At 37.7% G+C, this 16,627-nt stretch overlaps 1 protein-coding gene across 1 annotated transcript in view; it reads left to right on the top strand.

Moving 5' to 3' along the window:
* The window catches only part of LOC138072399 (receptor-type tyrosine-protein phosphatase R-like), a 123,577-nt gene extending 107,179 nt beyond the window's left edge, over nt 1-16,398 (top strand). Inside the window, exon 3 of the mRNA XM_068963503.1 lies at nt 16,294-16,398. Within this exon, the coding sequence (XP_068819604.1) occupies nt 16,294-16,317 (24 nt within the window). The 3' untranslated portion in view covers nt 16,318-16,398. The remainder of the gene's footprint in view (nt 1-16,293) is intronic.
* The last annotated feature ends 229 nt before the right edge of the window (nt 16,399-16,627 follow it).

Genomic DNA, 16,627 nt, shown 5'->3' with positions numbered 1-16,627 from the left:
CATATTTGAAAGAAGGCAAGGTGAAAAAGAGTGGGTTAACTGTCAAATCAATCTGATTTTCTATTTTATAGTACCTCTCACAGTTTGAGAACAGATAGAGAGCTTTAGAATAATGGGAAAAAAGAGTCTCTTGGATCAGTAATAGACTCTCGTGATCATTGGTCAATCTTGTGCTCGTTTAGGAAGCTAAATAGCAATTGAATGTGCCAACTTCTAATTCAGTAACTAATTCAGTGCTCGCTTAGATAATACACCTAGGTAAGGAAAAAAATTATTTTTATTTGCCTTGTCAGAGCATTAATGGATGTTAGGGGGAATCTGTGTTTATCTATCTATCCATCTAGATATAGATACATATTTTGGATTTGCTAGATATATTCTTCCCGTACGTGTTTCCCCTCAAATCTGTTCCTTCTCCCTTTCTTGCTCTTCTGACCCCTAGAAGTTACATATACAAGGACCCACTGTTAACATGTTTAGATTTAATGAGAATCCTTGATATGTAGTTGAGGAACAGGACGAAGGGAGAAACCAAAGTCTTTTTCTGTCTCTATCTTGATCTTGCTGGTATCTCTGGCAGGAATGTCTTCAGCTCTGTGACCCCTGGTCCTAAAAAGCCTGTCAGCCAGCTGACCATAGATGCTGTCTTGACTCTTGGTGATATCACCTTCTTCCTTTGACCTCCAGCCTAAGAAAATAGCAGTCTTCTGCTGGTAATAATCTCTGGATTGTCACACATCCCTTGTTTGGTCTCACAGCTCTTCCATGACTGGTATAACCAATTCTCTGTACTTAATTCCCTTTATTCTTGCTTGTAAAATGGTTCTCTTTCCTTGGTTAGACCCTGGGATACAATGATAGGGCAGTTTTTCTCATGACTAACTCACTAATCAGTGAGGATCAACAAATTCCCAGTAACATTAAGGCCTAATTTTACTAACTCATTAGCTGCATTTGACTAACTGGAATATCTGCGCCATCCATAGAGTATCTTTAAGGTAGCATGACTTGGGGGGTCTTGAGAAAGGTTGTAGGACCTTTATACCAACTTCATAAATTCTCCTCCCAGTGTCACATGTATAATGATTTCTTAGTCTCACAAACTCTGAGAGATAGAGGGGGAATTATAACTATGCAGCATAATTTCTGGAATCAGATGCAAACATTTCAAACATCAATCACACCTGTTTTTTCTATGACAATATAAATATTTCAAATATTTGGCCTATATGAAACCTAGTAATAAATGCAATTTATGATCAACGTCCCTATGAGAAATGCCTACTACCACATTTAATTTTTACTAACAAGGCACCTTCCCCATGCAATAACAAATATGAATCATTACACAATACTAGGAGTACAAGTAATATCAGATTTTTTCATATAAATAACATTTATTTTGGATCCAGACACAAACCACCAAGTTGGGCAAATGTACAGTATCATCTAATAGTGGGAAACCCTTCCATTATTTTGTAGAAGAGATCGGAGGCTTCTTCTATACCAGAACAAGTGAAGAGAGACTTGGTCCTCATTTGCAAAGGTCATGCCTGCCAATACTTTTTGATCAGACCAGGAATGATCCCTTTGAAGGTCGAGGGGATTTCAGAATATCATGATTTAAAATCCACTCCACAGACACAGCACATTTAGAAATCCTGTCATACATGGGTGCCATGGTCAATTTCTAACCACTTTCCTCTTCTTCATCCTCACTTACCTCACAGTAACTTAGGATCAGATCATCCTTGTTAGACCTTGACACTCACTTTGTCAACCCACTGATATGCCAGTTTCATAACTGACTCTCTGTAAAACTGAGGCCCCAGTTGTAGTGTTTGCCAATTTCCGTACTGTGACTGCTCCCACTGCGGTCAGTTTCACATTACCAACATGATGTCAGTGAAGGCAGAGTTAGGCACAGATTTTTTTAATTATTTCCACCATACAAATTTAAGACACATAAATAACCTCAAGAAAGAGCATAGATTATAATAAAATGCAGTATAGTAATTAGGAGGTGATGAGTTTTGAATATCCATTAGTATTGTTTTTAATAAAATTAATTTCACAGTAAGTGACCCACAGAGATGTTATGGGGAGGGAGGTGGGAGGGGGTTTCATGTTTGGGAACACATGTAAGAATTAAAGATTTTGAAATTAAAAAAATAAAAAATTAAAATTAAAAAAAAAAATAAATTTTAATGATGATTGTATTTAACAACACAAAATTCCTGAAAAAGATAAGTGGTTCTGGCAAGAGAATATGAGCTATCTATAGTACACTATCATTTGTCTTTCTCAGATTCTCAGAGGGGAATTCTTCAGGCAGTAATACTGGAGTGGGTAGCCATTCCCTTCTCCAGGGGATCTTCTGAACGCCGGGATTGAACCCGGTCTCTTGCATTGCAGGCAGATTCTTTACCCTCTGAGCTACCAGGGAAGCCTTTGGGTGTCCTCAATCTCCAGACACAAAGGGCCATTGTAAGAACTGTCAGCATCATGGTCCGTGGTCCTGGGTATGTCTGCTTTGAAAGAAGTGTGAAGAGAATCCTATTTACTATTCACCTTGTTATATGGAGGATTGAGACCTAGAACTGTGGGGCTGACTGTGCCTCTGGAGAGAAGGGAATTAGGGTTGGAGTATTGTAGGGAAGCTCATTTTTGTTTTTGTGAGTATAGAGCTGCTGCTGCTAAGTCACTTCAGTCGTGTCCGACTCTGTGCGGCCCCAGAGATGGCAGCCCACCAGACTCCCCAGTCCCTGGGATTCTCCGGGCAAGAACACTGGAGTGGGTTGCCATTTCCTTCTCCAGTGCACGAAAGTGAAAAGTGAAAGTGAAGTCGCTCAGTCGTGTCCGACTGTTCGTGACCCCATGGACTGCAGCCTCCCAGGCTCCCCCATCCATGGGATTTTCTAGGCAAGAGTATTGGAGCAGGGTGCCATTGCCTCCTCCGGAGTATGGAGCAGTAAAACACAACAGGAGCACTGATTTATCAGTAGACTATTTGGCTACATAAAATTTTGAATCAATCACCCTACTCTGAGAAATGTTCCTGCTGCCCCCACTGTTTTAGGATATCACAGAGGGCTCACTTACAGTGCTCCCTGATGAATGTAGACACCAGGTGCCACAGGGGGCTCCCCAGGTGGCACTAGTGGTAAAGGACCTGCCTGCCAAAGCAGGAGACATAAGAGGCACAGGTTTGATCCCTGGGTTGGGAAGATCCCCTTAGGAGGAAATGGCAACCCACTCCAGTATTTTTGCCTAGAGAATTCCATGGACAGAGGAGCCTGACAGGTTACTGTCCTTGGGGCTGCAAAGAGTCATACATGACTGAAACGACTTAGCATGCATGCAGCTACCAGCTGCCCTTTTCATGACAGAGCAGTCTTGGCTCGCACATTCTCTAGTACCCACCAATTCTGCTGTTACCTAGTACCTTTTCAGTTCTACGGGCTTGGAGATCATCTTCAGAGTTACTTCTTTTCTTTCTGTTGTGCTTGGTGAAAGATGTCTAGAGCCAAGTTGCCTAGCTCTGGAATAGCAGATTTCACGGGACAGCTGCTTTGGTTTCACATTTAGTCCTTCTGTTTTGTGAGACTAGATCCTAGGGTGGCTGAATCCAGACCATTTTGTAAAATAGTCACTCATCTGTACCGGTAAGCCACTTCTCTCTGATGATAATGATGTTGCTTGACTTAGTCTTCCTTTAGGACATGTCTTTCTTAGCAGCTCTATGTAACATCTTGAAAGTCTGGTTCTATCATCTATCCCAGAATATTCAGTTGCCATATATGCCTATGTATGTCTTAATCCTAACTGTAGAACTGTTTCAACCTTTTTCCCAAGAAATTCTTGTATTTCTATTTTAAAATGTGATGCAGAAAGATACTTGGAAGTGTGACCTTCCTGTGATGCTTAATCTTATGTGTCAACTTGACTGGGCCATGGAGTGCCCAGGTATTTGGTTAAACATTATTCTTGGTTCTGTATTCTGAATGTCTGTCTCCCCAAAATTCATATGTGGAAATTCTAATGCTCCAAGAATGATAGTATTAAGAGTTAGGGGTCTAAGGAGGTGACTTAAGAGTCATGAAATGAATTGTTATGAATGAGTTTTCTTATAAAAGAGGCCCCACAGAGATCCCTTATGTTTCCTGCTATGTGAGGATACAGTAAGAAGTCTATAATCCAGAAAAAGTCAGCAGCCAACCATGTTATCACTCTGATCTTTTGATGTACAATTTTCAGAACTGTGAGAAAGTTATGTTATTTATAAGTTGTCCAATTTATAGGATTTTGTTATAGCAGCCCAAGTGGATTAAGACACTAAATATTTCCTCGAGTGTTTTTGGATGAGATTAAAATATAAATCTGCATATTGAGTCAGATTGCCCACCCATAGTGTGGGTGGGCCTCATCTAATCATTTGAATGCCTAAATAAAACAGAAAAGCTGACCTTCCCCTGTGAAGAGGGAATTCTGCCAACTTGTGTCCTTTAAACTGGGACGCTGACTTTGCTCCTACCTTTAGACTCAAACTAAAACATTAGCTCTTCCTGATCTCAAGCTTGCTAGTTTTTTTTTTTTTTAATTTTTATTTAATTTATTTTTTAATTGTTTATTTTACTTTACAATATTGTATTGATTTTGCCATACATTGATTTGAATCCGCCATGAGTGTACACGTGTTCCCCATCCTGAACCCTTTTCCCACCTCCCTCCCCATCCCATCCCTCTGGGTTACCCCACTGCACCAGCCCCAAGCACCCTGTATCATGCATCAAACCTGGACTGGCAATTCGTTTCACATATGATAATATACATGTTTCAATGCCATTCTCCCAAATCATCCCACCTTCGAAGCCTGCTAGTTTTTAGAATGGAACAACATCATTGGCTTTCCTGATTCCCAGGATTGTGGACTTAGACTTGAGTCTTCAGCTTGCTTACCACCTTGTAAATATTGAGACTTCTGCATCTGTATAATCATGGGAGCTAATTCACTGTAATGAATGTGTTTGTATATAAACGTATACATATATTGTTATAAACACATATATACATATTTGTTTATGCCTTATTGGTCCCATTTCTCTTGAGAACTGTAATACATTGCCTGATATTCTTAATTTTGACTCTTGACCTCAGCACTCGACTATGGAACATGGTATAATAATTTTTTATTTAACAGTCATTTCCTTATTGAATATATTTTTTAATTAGAAAGAAAGATATTTTCTTTATATTTGTAGCAATACAAAATTTCCTTTTTTTAATAGATGTAGATCCCAATGATTCTTTCAATTAGCTGATTTAGTATTGATGAAAATGATGGAACCATATTCCAACTACATAATCATAAACCTTTACACTTAATTAATCATAGTTTACATGTTTGGAAAATTAAATCACTCTTAAGGAGCCTAAGTAGTTATTTATGTATACTATACAAAATTACAGAGGCAGAAATTTGTTGATACTCCTTTTACGGTTCTTTGGAATTTCCAAAATATTTTATAAGGTTTAGGTTACTTTGAAGTAGGATTAGCATTTATAAATAAGTAATCAAAGTTGAAAGAAGGAGCACCAAACTAAAAGTCAAGTCTCTTAAAAACTAACCTTGACTCTGACAATGATTAGCTGTTTAACTAGTTCACATCAGTGGATCTCACTTTCATTATGTTCAAGTACTGGTATTAACCAGATAATATCTATGCTTTTAGTATTATTTCATCTATAGGCAACAGTGTAAGATAAGTTTCTTTGTTCTGACTCATCTAAACTCATCTTACTGACTTGGGTTTTTCTCATCCTACTTCTATGACCACAGAATGACTCCCTCCTCTGGCCAGACTGCACTAGGGAAAAATAAATCTGATACTCATTTGTCATAAGTTTAAATAATTTAAAAGGGATTCAAGTGTTATTGACTCTCTGTTGCTACATTTGTTTTGCATTTTAACAAGACCAACATTTTGAGCTAAATGAATGAAACTCAAAAGTGGAATTTCAGATGACAGTATAGTTTGGGACATAGGCGTTTTCTTAGCCATTTGAATAAGTTTCACGGTGATTGTCTATTTCGCTTACCTATAATATTGAGAGAAGAATGTACAAGTCAGGATTGGCCAAGAGGCAGAGAAACTGCTGCTAACCATACTTCATTAATTTTTAATCAAGTGTTATGTACTAGACATTTTGCTGGTTCATAGGTATGTAGGGTTAGTGAAGATGGTGCATAGAGCTTATTAACTACTTGTACTTACTTGTAATCATGAAATCTACAAACTTAGAGAAATATTAAAGACCCCAGGCCCACAATGCCCTTCATTGCATAACAGTCTTCTATTCTTACTTGATAGAGTTTGAAACACTGTTAAAAGCTGGAGGAAAGATTAGAACAATTCTTCATATCTTACGTCAGCCCTGAAATAACCTCCACACTTTCTCGTGTGTCTTTCCTGTTTTTTTTTTTATTTTTTTTCTCCTTTTTTGCTTTATGGAAGAAAGGTCACTGAAACCAGTAAACTATTATTGAGACAGAGACAAGTGAAAAAATAGTATCAACACATTTTGATAATTGATCCCTGAAATTGTACAAATAGTATGAGGTAATTATATAATTAAGTTGTAAAATTATATAAACTTGTGAGATTGAGTTTAATTGAAAATAGTGTTACTGAAAATGATTAAGTACCAGTTAGCAATATTTATTTGACCCAAATATTCAGTCACAAGCTGGACACTAATAGTAATGTTCAAATTTATAATCAACAGTAAATACACAGACTAGAAAAAGTTCTTTTATAGGACTTCTATAGCCTCCTAAATTAATTCACCAAAGCTCAAATACTGTCCTTTATAACACTGGAAATGAAAGCTTTACTTTTTAATGGGAAATCTGCATCTCATTGTAAAAATGGAACCCTTCATTCCTGGTCTATACATATTTTCAGAAGCAATAGTTTTTGGATTGCCAGATACTTAGCATAAAGACAGTCTTGAAAATTCATTTCAGGCATGAGGCACCTATATATGTATAGAAACAGGACTATTAAAATGAAATAACCACTTCCTGGGACCAAAAGTTTCTAATGATGAAAACTCTTCAAAGTGATACCTTTTGCCTTATGTTTTGCAATCCTAAGCCTGCAAGTACAAAAAAAAAATTGAAGAATGAGAAATAGATACAATTTATGAGTATTATTGATATAACTGCAGTTCCTGGTACTACTTGGGTCAACTATTAAGGAGCAGGGAGAATTTCAGCAGTAAAACTGTCTTTTCAGATTTATCAAATTTTTTCTTAAACTTGATCATTAGCGTATCCTACATGAAAACATTGTTACCTTTTTACTTTTGACATTTTCCTGCTTTGCTAAGAAGTAAAGTATATATTAGACTGGTAATATAGAGCCTCAAGTTCTGGTCCCAAGTTTGTGATTTGGAATAAGTCCTGTATCTTATATAAGCCTTCTGTTGTAAAAGTAAAACTTTCATTTCCAAAGTTTTAGAGAACAATATTTAACAGTGGGTTTAAGTTTATGAAGATTTTTTAAAAGTCCTATATAAGAATTCCCTCTAGTTTTGATTATATTGACATTTGATTATAAATTTAGAAGGTGGATCATGACCCCAGTTACCAGTGCTGGGTACTTTCTACAACACCAAGATATCGCTCACCTTAAAAATCAAAAAAGTAAAGTGTGTTCAATTCAGATTGGTATGACCTGACACCTTGGTGTTGAGACTTAGGCTCACTAACATTTGTGAATGAATGTAAGCTGTGTCTCAGAAGTGCGAGTAGATCCGTTGGTATTTAGCTTGAGTTTAAAGTCAACAAGTTGGAATATATATTTCAGGAAGTCACATGCGTTTGTAGATCAAATGATCCTGGCGTTTCTATGACTTTGTTGTGAAATGCCTAGCTGATAGAGCCTCAGAAATTATCTGTACTTTGTGTAGGAGAATATAAGGACAATGTGGCGGATGTGGCTAATGGACTAATGATAAGTCATACTTTCCTGAGAGTGTGTGCAGAGAGATGGGGCCGTGTGGCTACTTCCCTCCAAAATGAATGTAAATGAGAAAAACACATACATCTTCAGGGACAAAGCAGTTAAGAATAGATGTACCTTTCCTAAGGTGTCTTTTATTCAAATAAAAAGAGAGTGGATCCCAAAGACTGAGCCAGGGACAGGATTCCTGAAGGCCATTAAATGAGAAAACCCCAACTGGACATTCAAGTGTCAGAAATAATATCTGTTGTGTGAAGCCACTAAACTATGGAGAGTTGCTGGCCATATTGAATTATTACCAAACTTTCCTAATACAGAATTTGATTTTTTTTTTTTTTTTTTGCAAATGATAGCACTAACTCAAAGATATTTAAGGGCTAAGGAAAAATGATACCATCAATTTGTTTGCAGTCTCTCAGTTTATATGGTTTGCATTTATGTTTTTTTCCTGTTTATGCTATTTGTCCCTACTGAGTAGTTGAGGGGCACAAATCCATAAAAAAGTTACTGGAGAAACCAAGGTTTAGGAAACTTCCCTTAGAACACATTGCTAGCTGAGTGTCACAGTGCAGTGGAGATTTGTAACTCAGGCAAATGGATCCAAAGCCCACACTTTCCCAATGTTCTTCTGCCTGAAAAAGCCTACAGTTAGTTACACCAAGATATCCATGGTGGTACAGATGCAGTCTTAAGGTCCAGCCATGTTCTTCCTTTGCAAGTTTTATTGAAGTATATTCTGTGTAGAGGAAAGTACAAATATCATAAATGTTTCACTTTAAAGATGGTGACAAATAAACCGCAACCATGTGCCCATCATGCAGATAAAGACAGAGTCCTCCGTACTCCCTATACTAATTCCTTTCAACAGTGGACTGTTCCTAGCCTCTTTTAACCTATAGACTGGCTTGACTGCATTGCATCTTATATAAATTTGATAATATAGTATGTATTCTTTTGTGGCTGGTTCTTTTTTTTTTTTTTTTTGCTACTTAGTGTATTTAAGAAAGTCTCACTGTTGGGTGAAGTGAAGATGATTCTTTTTCATTGCTGTGTGTTATTTTCTTGTGTGTGTAAATCACAATCTATTAATCCATTCTACTACTCCTGGGTAGTTTTCATTTTGGGCTTATTAGAAATAATCATACTCAGTGAGTCCCACATTTTCCCAAAAGAGCACACAAATGACAAAACCAAAGGGCACAGTGTTTCATGCTTGCCGTCTTCCCCTATTTTGCAGTCCTTCACATTTCACTGGACTTATTCTTAAAGGAAAGGAAACAAGTAGAGGACACTTGGCATCCATCTTCTATCTGGATTACACTGTGTGTTTTAGTATTTTTATTACTTGGATACTGTATAGGTCTACCTTTTTAAATATGCTAAATGTAGGAAGTCTAATGTTAATTTATTTTTTATATAAATTACACACAAATTAATAAACATTTCAAAGTTGAAAATATCAACTTAGTATAGAGAAAAGATCATTGGACTTTGAATTCTGGAAAAGTAGATTTAATTTCTATCTCAGGGACTTTATTTCAAAAAACCATCTTCAAGACTAAAATTTGCAATATGTATGATGGAGTTATATTCCTGCTGCAAAAACTTTTTATTGTGTAGATGTTACATTTGCGAAGGCTCAGACGGTAAAGCGTAAAGCGTCTGCCTGCAATGCGGGAGACCCGGGTTCGATTCCTGGGTCGGGAAGATCCCTTGGAGAAGGAAATGGCAATCCACTCCAGCACTCTTGCCTGGAAAATCCCATGGATGGAGGAGCCTGATAGGCTACAGTCAGACACGACTGAGCGACTTCACTTTCACTTTGGTAACCCTAAGGGCAGTACACAAATATTGGTCATTATTAGGGATAAACTTGCAAAGCAAGTGGGTGCTAAGTCTGAGTGTTCATAATAGCTAAAACAAATCTAGGGTCGAATCTGTTGAGATTTTCTTCATTTAATTTTCTTTTCTCTCTCTCTCTCTCTGTGTGTGAATGTACTTTTAGGTCTACTTTTATTTACTTAGACAACAAGAGAGTGAAGGAAAAAGAGAGAGGGGAAAGCTATCCAGGAAAAATTAAGCTTAAAATTCTTGCCAAGAACTAGACAGGCTCCCCACAGAGTGAGGTGTTACGGTTATGGATATCCATTGCCCCCTCTCTGGGGACTCATAAACTGGCTAGATGTCCTCCAGTTCCTACCCTGGACATTAAGCAGCTCAGGTGCATTGTCAGCATGTGATTGTACCCTCCCCAAGGGATCTGCACCCACTCCTAATCTCCCTGCTACAACAGAAGTGCACTGCAATCAAAGACAAATTTGTAGGTCAATGAGTTGGAAACTGGTTGTCTTTAACTTTCTGATTTTTAAATACGTTTTGTACAAATTGGTTCCAAGGAAAAATAGGATGAGATGGTGAAAAATAAGAGCTGCCACCTTGCATTAATATTCACAATATTGTCTACTTACTTTTGGTTTCTGGATTAATGTAGCTCTGACTTGGCTCCTGTCTCTGTCAATAATAAAAAGATAATAAAATGGATAAATGGAAACCAGAGAATTTGCAAGCTGCATGATAAGTGTGATTTTTCATGTTAAAAAAAATGTTCATCTGGGAACAAACTAACTTAAAGATTTTAAAACCCAATTTCAGCTTAGCGGCTGGGGTTTGTTTGAAATCTTAACCACTGACTGAGGTGTGAAACTTACATTTGATACAGTAAATCTTGTTGACTGTTATTTTAAGGGACTGAAATGTGCTTTTATTGCAAAATTGTCTCAAATAAAAAATACATTTTTACAATGTCACTCTGTCATAAACTTTCATGTCAGGTTTTGGCTCCACAATGCATGCAGGGGAAGCATTATACAGAAATAAGAAGGAGGCATGCATAATAACTTGTTTTATTTTCCATTGTAAGAAATAGAGATGGTCTCATACCATTCTTGTTATCAAAATACTAAATATTACATACTTGATCAGAAATGATCAGTAAGCATATCTCAAGTCATAAGACTATTGCTTATTGTTGCAGAATTGTTTTCTTGGTTGGATATACTATAATGCCATATATATAAGAAGTTCTGTGAAATGTGTTTATAATTTTTCACTTAACATAGTTCCTGAAATAATTATTAAAAACTCCAGGCCAAAATTCTACAGGAGAGGGGAGCTTGATTTATATGATTCTCACACTAACATTTCAAAACTTGAGTTTTCTCAAAAAAGGTTTTTGACAAATTGTGTTGTAATTAATTAAGTTGTAGATTTCTCACTATGATAAGTACTATGATTTCAAGTTTAAAAGTAGTTAAAAAAGATTCCGTTTGTATGAATAAAATGTCTACTCATGTCTGTGTTTGAGAATGTAAGGATACAAATTTGAAGTGACATTGATAGCACAACCATTGGCATATTATGTTAAGTGTCAATAGATATCAATGATAGGAAAGAAACTGGCCAGCAATTTTTGTCTCAGGGCCATTTCTTTTTAGAATGTATTGTTTGTTTAGTGACTTTAGAAATCTGGGCACACATTAAAACTATTAAAAAATAAAATAATGATGGTGGGAAAAATAATTCCAAGACATTGCTCACATGTTTCAAAAACACTAAAATAACATAATTCTCCAAGAGAAGTCCCCTGCCCTTAGACTTAGGCTCTTAGGGCTTCATTGTATTTATATGTAGGCACACCTCAGAGATTCTGGAGGTTCAGTTTTAGACCATTGCAGTAAAGCGAATATGATAAAGTGAGTCACATGAATTCTTTTGGTGTCTTGAATGCACAGAAAAGTTATGCTTACACTATACTGTAGTCTAGTGTGCAATAGGATTATGTCTAAAAAAGTACCTACCTCAATAGAAAATACTTTATTGCTAAAAAATGCTAACCATCATTTGACAACGCAGGGTTGCCACAAACCTTCAATATGTAAAAACCACAATGTATGTGAAGCTTGATAAACTAAGCACAATCAAATGAGGTATGCTTGTATGTGTATATTCACAAATAAAGAGCGTTGTTCATATTGTTCCTTCCCTTACACTGCCACTAGAAAATGCTCTTGCTGCCGCTGCTAAGTCACTTCAGTCGTGTCCACCTCTGTGCGACCGCATAGACGGCAGCCCACCAGGTTCCCCCGTCCCTGGGATTCTCTAGGCAAGAACACTTGAGTGGGTTGCCATTTCCTTCTCCAATGCACGGGGTAATTCAAACAGGATAACCAATGTTAAAGTGCTTTTCAAGCTTAAAATAAAATCTCTGACTCTTGTGCCAACCCCTGAGTTTGGTATACTCTTTACATTTATGAATCTGTTGACTTTTAGAATGACTTTTGTGATTTCAGCTCAAGTCTCAAGTGAGTTGTAATCTCCACTTGATATGTGGGTGTTTAGTGCTTGCTTGAAAGTCCCTTGGGCTGCAAGGAGATCCAACCAGTCCATTCTGAGGGAGATCAGCCCTGGGTGTTCTTTGGAGGGAATGATGCTAAAGCTGAAAGTCCAATACTTTGGTCACCTCATGCGAAGAGTTGACTCATTGGAAAAGACTCTGATGCTGGGAGGGATTGAGGGCAGGAGGAGAAGGGGACGACAGAGGATGAGATGGCTGGATGGCATCACTGACTCGATGGACGTGAGTCTGAGTGAACTCCGGGAGATGGTGATGGACAGGGAGGCCTGGCATGCTGGGATTCATGGGGTCACAAAGAGTAGGACACGACTGAGCGGCTGAACTGAACTGAATGCTTCCTTGGTGGCTCAGTGGTGAAGAATCCATCTGTAATGCAGGAGACATGGCAGGAGCTGAGGGTTCAGTCCCTGGGTTGGGAAGGTCTCCTGGAGAAGCAAATGACAACCCAATCCAGAATTCTTGCCGGAAATATCCCATGGACAGAGGAACCTGGTGGGGTCACGAAACAATTCAGTATGACTTAGGGACTAAATAGCATCAACAGCAACAGAGGCCAACTTGCTGTGTTTTTTCTTAATTACCGTTCATAACATTTCTGACACCAGATGTCTGGGATTTTTCCCACGCTGATTCTCCCAACTTGATATCCTTTATTCAATTCTGACACTAACCAGAGGTAGCATAGAGCCTACTGGTTAAGGGTTCAGTCCTATAAGACTGCCCCTCCCTCAACCCCTAACTTCAGATACTAATCACTAGTAGTAGGTCTTCAGGTTACCTAAAATTTCTCACCGACTTGGCTGCAAATTGGAGGTTCCCACAGTACCATCCCTGGTTTCAGTAATTTGATAGAGCAGCTCATAGAGCTCAGGAAAACAGTTCACTTCTTTTATATTTTATAAAGGATACAAATGAAAAGCTGGATGAAGAGATACATAGGATGAGGTCTGGAAAGATCTTGAGTGTAAGAGTCTACCTTTTATAATTAAAATGCACTCTCCTCCAGGCACGTAGATGTGTTTACTAATGGGGAAATACTCTGAACCCAGTACTTATAGGGTTTTTCTGGAGGCTTCATCATGTTAGCATGATCACAAACTGCACTTTCAACCTTTTCCCCCTCCTGGAGAATAGGAGATGGGACCACAAGTCCCAGGCTTCTGCTCACAGCTTGATCTTTCTGGTGACCATCCTCCACCCAAGAGCAATCTCATTAGAACAGAAAGATATTCCTATCACCTAGGAAATCACAAAGAACTTAAGAGCTCTGTGTCAGATGGTCCCATCACTCAGTAAATTAACAAAAGTCTCAAGAGCTTTGTGTCTCTATCTCCAAGTTCAAGAGTTCTGTGTCAGGCACTGGGGGCCTGACCAATATATATACATATATATATATAATATTTGTTTCTTATTTTACAGAGGGTCTACACTGCTGAAGAATGAGACAGGCTTTTATCTAGGCTTCCATGATAAACTCAGGGCACTGAGTTTTCTATCATATTAAAAATTCTAAGGAGATACTAGCATCAGTAAAATATTGTTTAATTATACCTTTTATTAAGTTTTAATGTGTTTACCGACTGCTGTTGGATTGTTAATAAATAATCTTTCCAACAAGAATTTTATGATCAAGAGATACTAAATAGAAAAGCTCTTTAGATTTATCCATGTTATGATTTTGAAAAGTAGTAAAGTTAGGCATTTCTGAAGTCAGAAAACCAGTAAGAATAAGCTGCTGAATTCAAGTTAGTAAAAATATTGAGACATTTCTTATCTGTATGAACAGCAAGAATCTGAAAGCATGATTCCAGCAAATACACTCTTTGAGAATCAGACCATATGTCACTAGAATTCTTAATAATTTAAGGTGAACTAGAAAATAAGACCAGAAAGATTTCATTTACTTTCAACCTAATTCAACAAACACTTATTGAACTCTTATGAAAGGAAGGTTCTGTTTCAGAGACTGTGCATATATAGATGAATAAAAAGAAAACAAACAAAAAAACCAATTCTGACTCTTGCTGATCTTATCAACAACATTTATGGTGGTTGAGGATATACTACATAAAGCCTGTTTTCTCTGGTTCATCGTACTTAAATCAGGACAGAGACTCTGGGTATCTACATTTTCCAGATGAAGATCAAGACCTCTGTAGGAAAAATCCAAAATGATTTGTAGACCTACGCGATAATTTCCTGCTGATTGCTATCTAAATTCCTTGGGAACCGACCCTGGCTTATACATACCTATTGCTATAGTTCCTACACACTTGTTGCTCAAAGTATGGCCTGTGGGCTAACAGTATTTGAGTCTACTTGAAAAGGATAGATGGCAACTTTTCTCTGTTTGGGAGTTTTGTTTTGGGGGGAGTTTTACAATTATCTATTCAGTTTCATTACTGGCAATTAGCCTGTTCATATTTTGTATTTCTTCCTGACTCAGACTTGGGAGTATGTACATTTCTAAGAATTTGTTCGGCACTGAGGGCCTCAAGACAACTGGCTCCTTGTGGGGAGAAGCTCTGCAACTGTGATCTGTTTATGGGTCACCCACCTGGGGGTTTGGTCTTGACCATACCACTGCTCCTCTCTTCCTGCCTACCTCATTGTGGCTCCTCCTTTATACTTTTAGTTGTAAAGATCTGTTCTGGTAGGTCCTGGTCTTTTTCATAAATAATCTTCTGTAAATAGTTTTAATTTTGGCATGCCCATAAAAGGAGGTGAGCTCAGAGTCTTCCTACTCTGCCATCTTGGGAACTCTCTATTTCTTAACGTTCTTTATTACTATAAATAAGAAGTGAAAAGTAGTTATTCTGTTTAACTGCTAATATATTAAATTAAATCAACTAAGTATTGTGTGGATGTTTTAAAGTATCAATAATTAAATGAGTTAAGACTTTATTTTAAAGAGATGAGGGAAGAAGTTTAAATTACAAAATTTTTAGTAAAGTATTAGCCTGTATTCAATGAGTATAATGCTTGCAAAGATGCAACCCACAAATACATTTCACTCAATGTACTCATGTTACGGCAGTTACAGAGTAAAAGTGAAAGGGAGATCAATTAAGATAAAAAGGAAAAAGATGACAGGAGATATATAAACAGAAAACAAGAAGAAACACTAAACAAAAAGGCAGAAAAGAGGAAGAAGAGATGGAGGTATAAAATAACAGAAGAAGAGAAGAAAGAGATTGAGTACAAGTGAAAATGAGAGACAGAGGAATTACTAGAGGAATGGACTTTTTTCTGTCCTCACCTTCATTTCAGTGTGTTTATGCACTTTAGAGCAGTTTAAATTGCTATCTCTATGTTTTGAAAAGTAATTACTGGGCACAGTTCTTTAACTGCTCTTTACCAAGAGCATTGCTGAGGCCCTACTCTGAGTAGGATCACTGTGGCAGGCTGTCAGAAATGGTAGAGTTCTCAGCTCTACACTGCCTGGTGTCATGGCAACGTCTCTTTTGAAAACAGAATTTGCTACAAGGGCGTGAGTTTGAAGTAAATAAAATTGTGGTACGATGGAATCCTCCCATTTATTGCTAGGTGGCTTCTCAAATATGAGGTGGAGTCAGCACGCTGGGCAGCCTTTTTCCTATTAACCTTGAGCCCAACACATGTGGAAAGATACGACCACACTCCATCAATTCAATTCTCATTTTAAGGTTGATGATGTTCCTTTGTTATACCTTCTCATTCTCATTCTAATTATGTGTTTTGACTGAAAAATATATTGACTTGGAATTGAACTAAAATGGCAGGGGTATAAAATGTTTTAAATTAAAATCCCCCCAAAGGAAGTGGAAGATCACACAGCTATTGTGAATTTCTTTTTGTTTTGATTTGTTTTAGCATTGGTTAGTCTATGGACTCTGAAGAAAGCTGAGCGCCGAAGAATTGATGCTTTTGAACTGTGGTGTTGGAGAAGACTCTTGAGAGTCCCTTGGACTGCCAGGAGATCCAACCAGTCCATTCTGAAGGCGATCAGCCCTGGGATTTCTTTGGAGGGAATGATGCTAAAGCTGAAACTCCAGTATTTTGGCCACCTCATGCAAAGAGTTGACTCATTGGAAAAGACTGATGCTGGGAGGGATTGGGGGCAGGAGGAGAAGGGGACGACAGAGGATGAGATGGCTGGATGGCATCACTGACTCGATGGACATGAGTCTGAGTGGACTCCGGGAGA

This window comes from Capricornis sumatraensis, unplaced genomic scaffold (genome assembly GCF_032405125.1).
Source record: "Capricornis sumatraensis isolate serow.1 unplaced genomic scaffold, serow.2 scaffold22, whole genome shotgun sequence".
Lineage (NCBI taxonomy): Eukaryota > Metazoa > Chordata > Mammalia > Artiodactyla > Bovidae > Capricornis > Capricornis sumatraensis.
The sequence above is the reverse complement of the archived record's forward strand: the minus strand, read 5'-3'. Positions and strand labels throughout refer to the sequence as shown.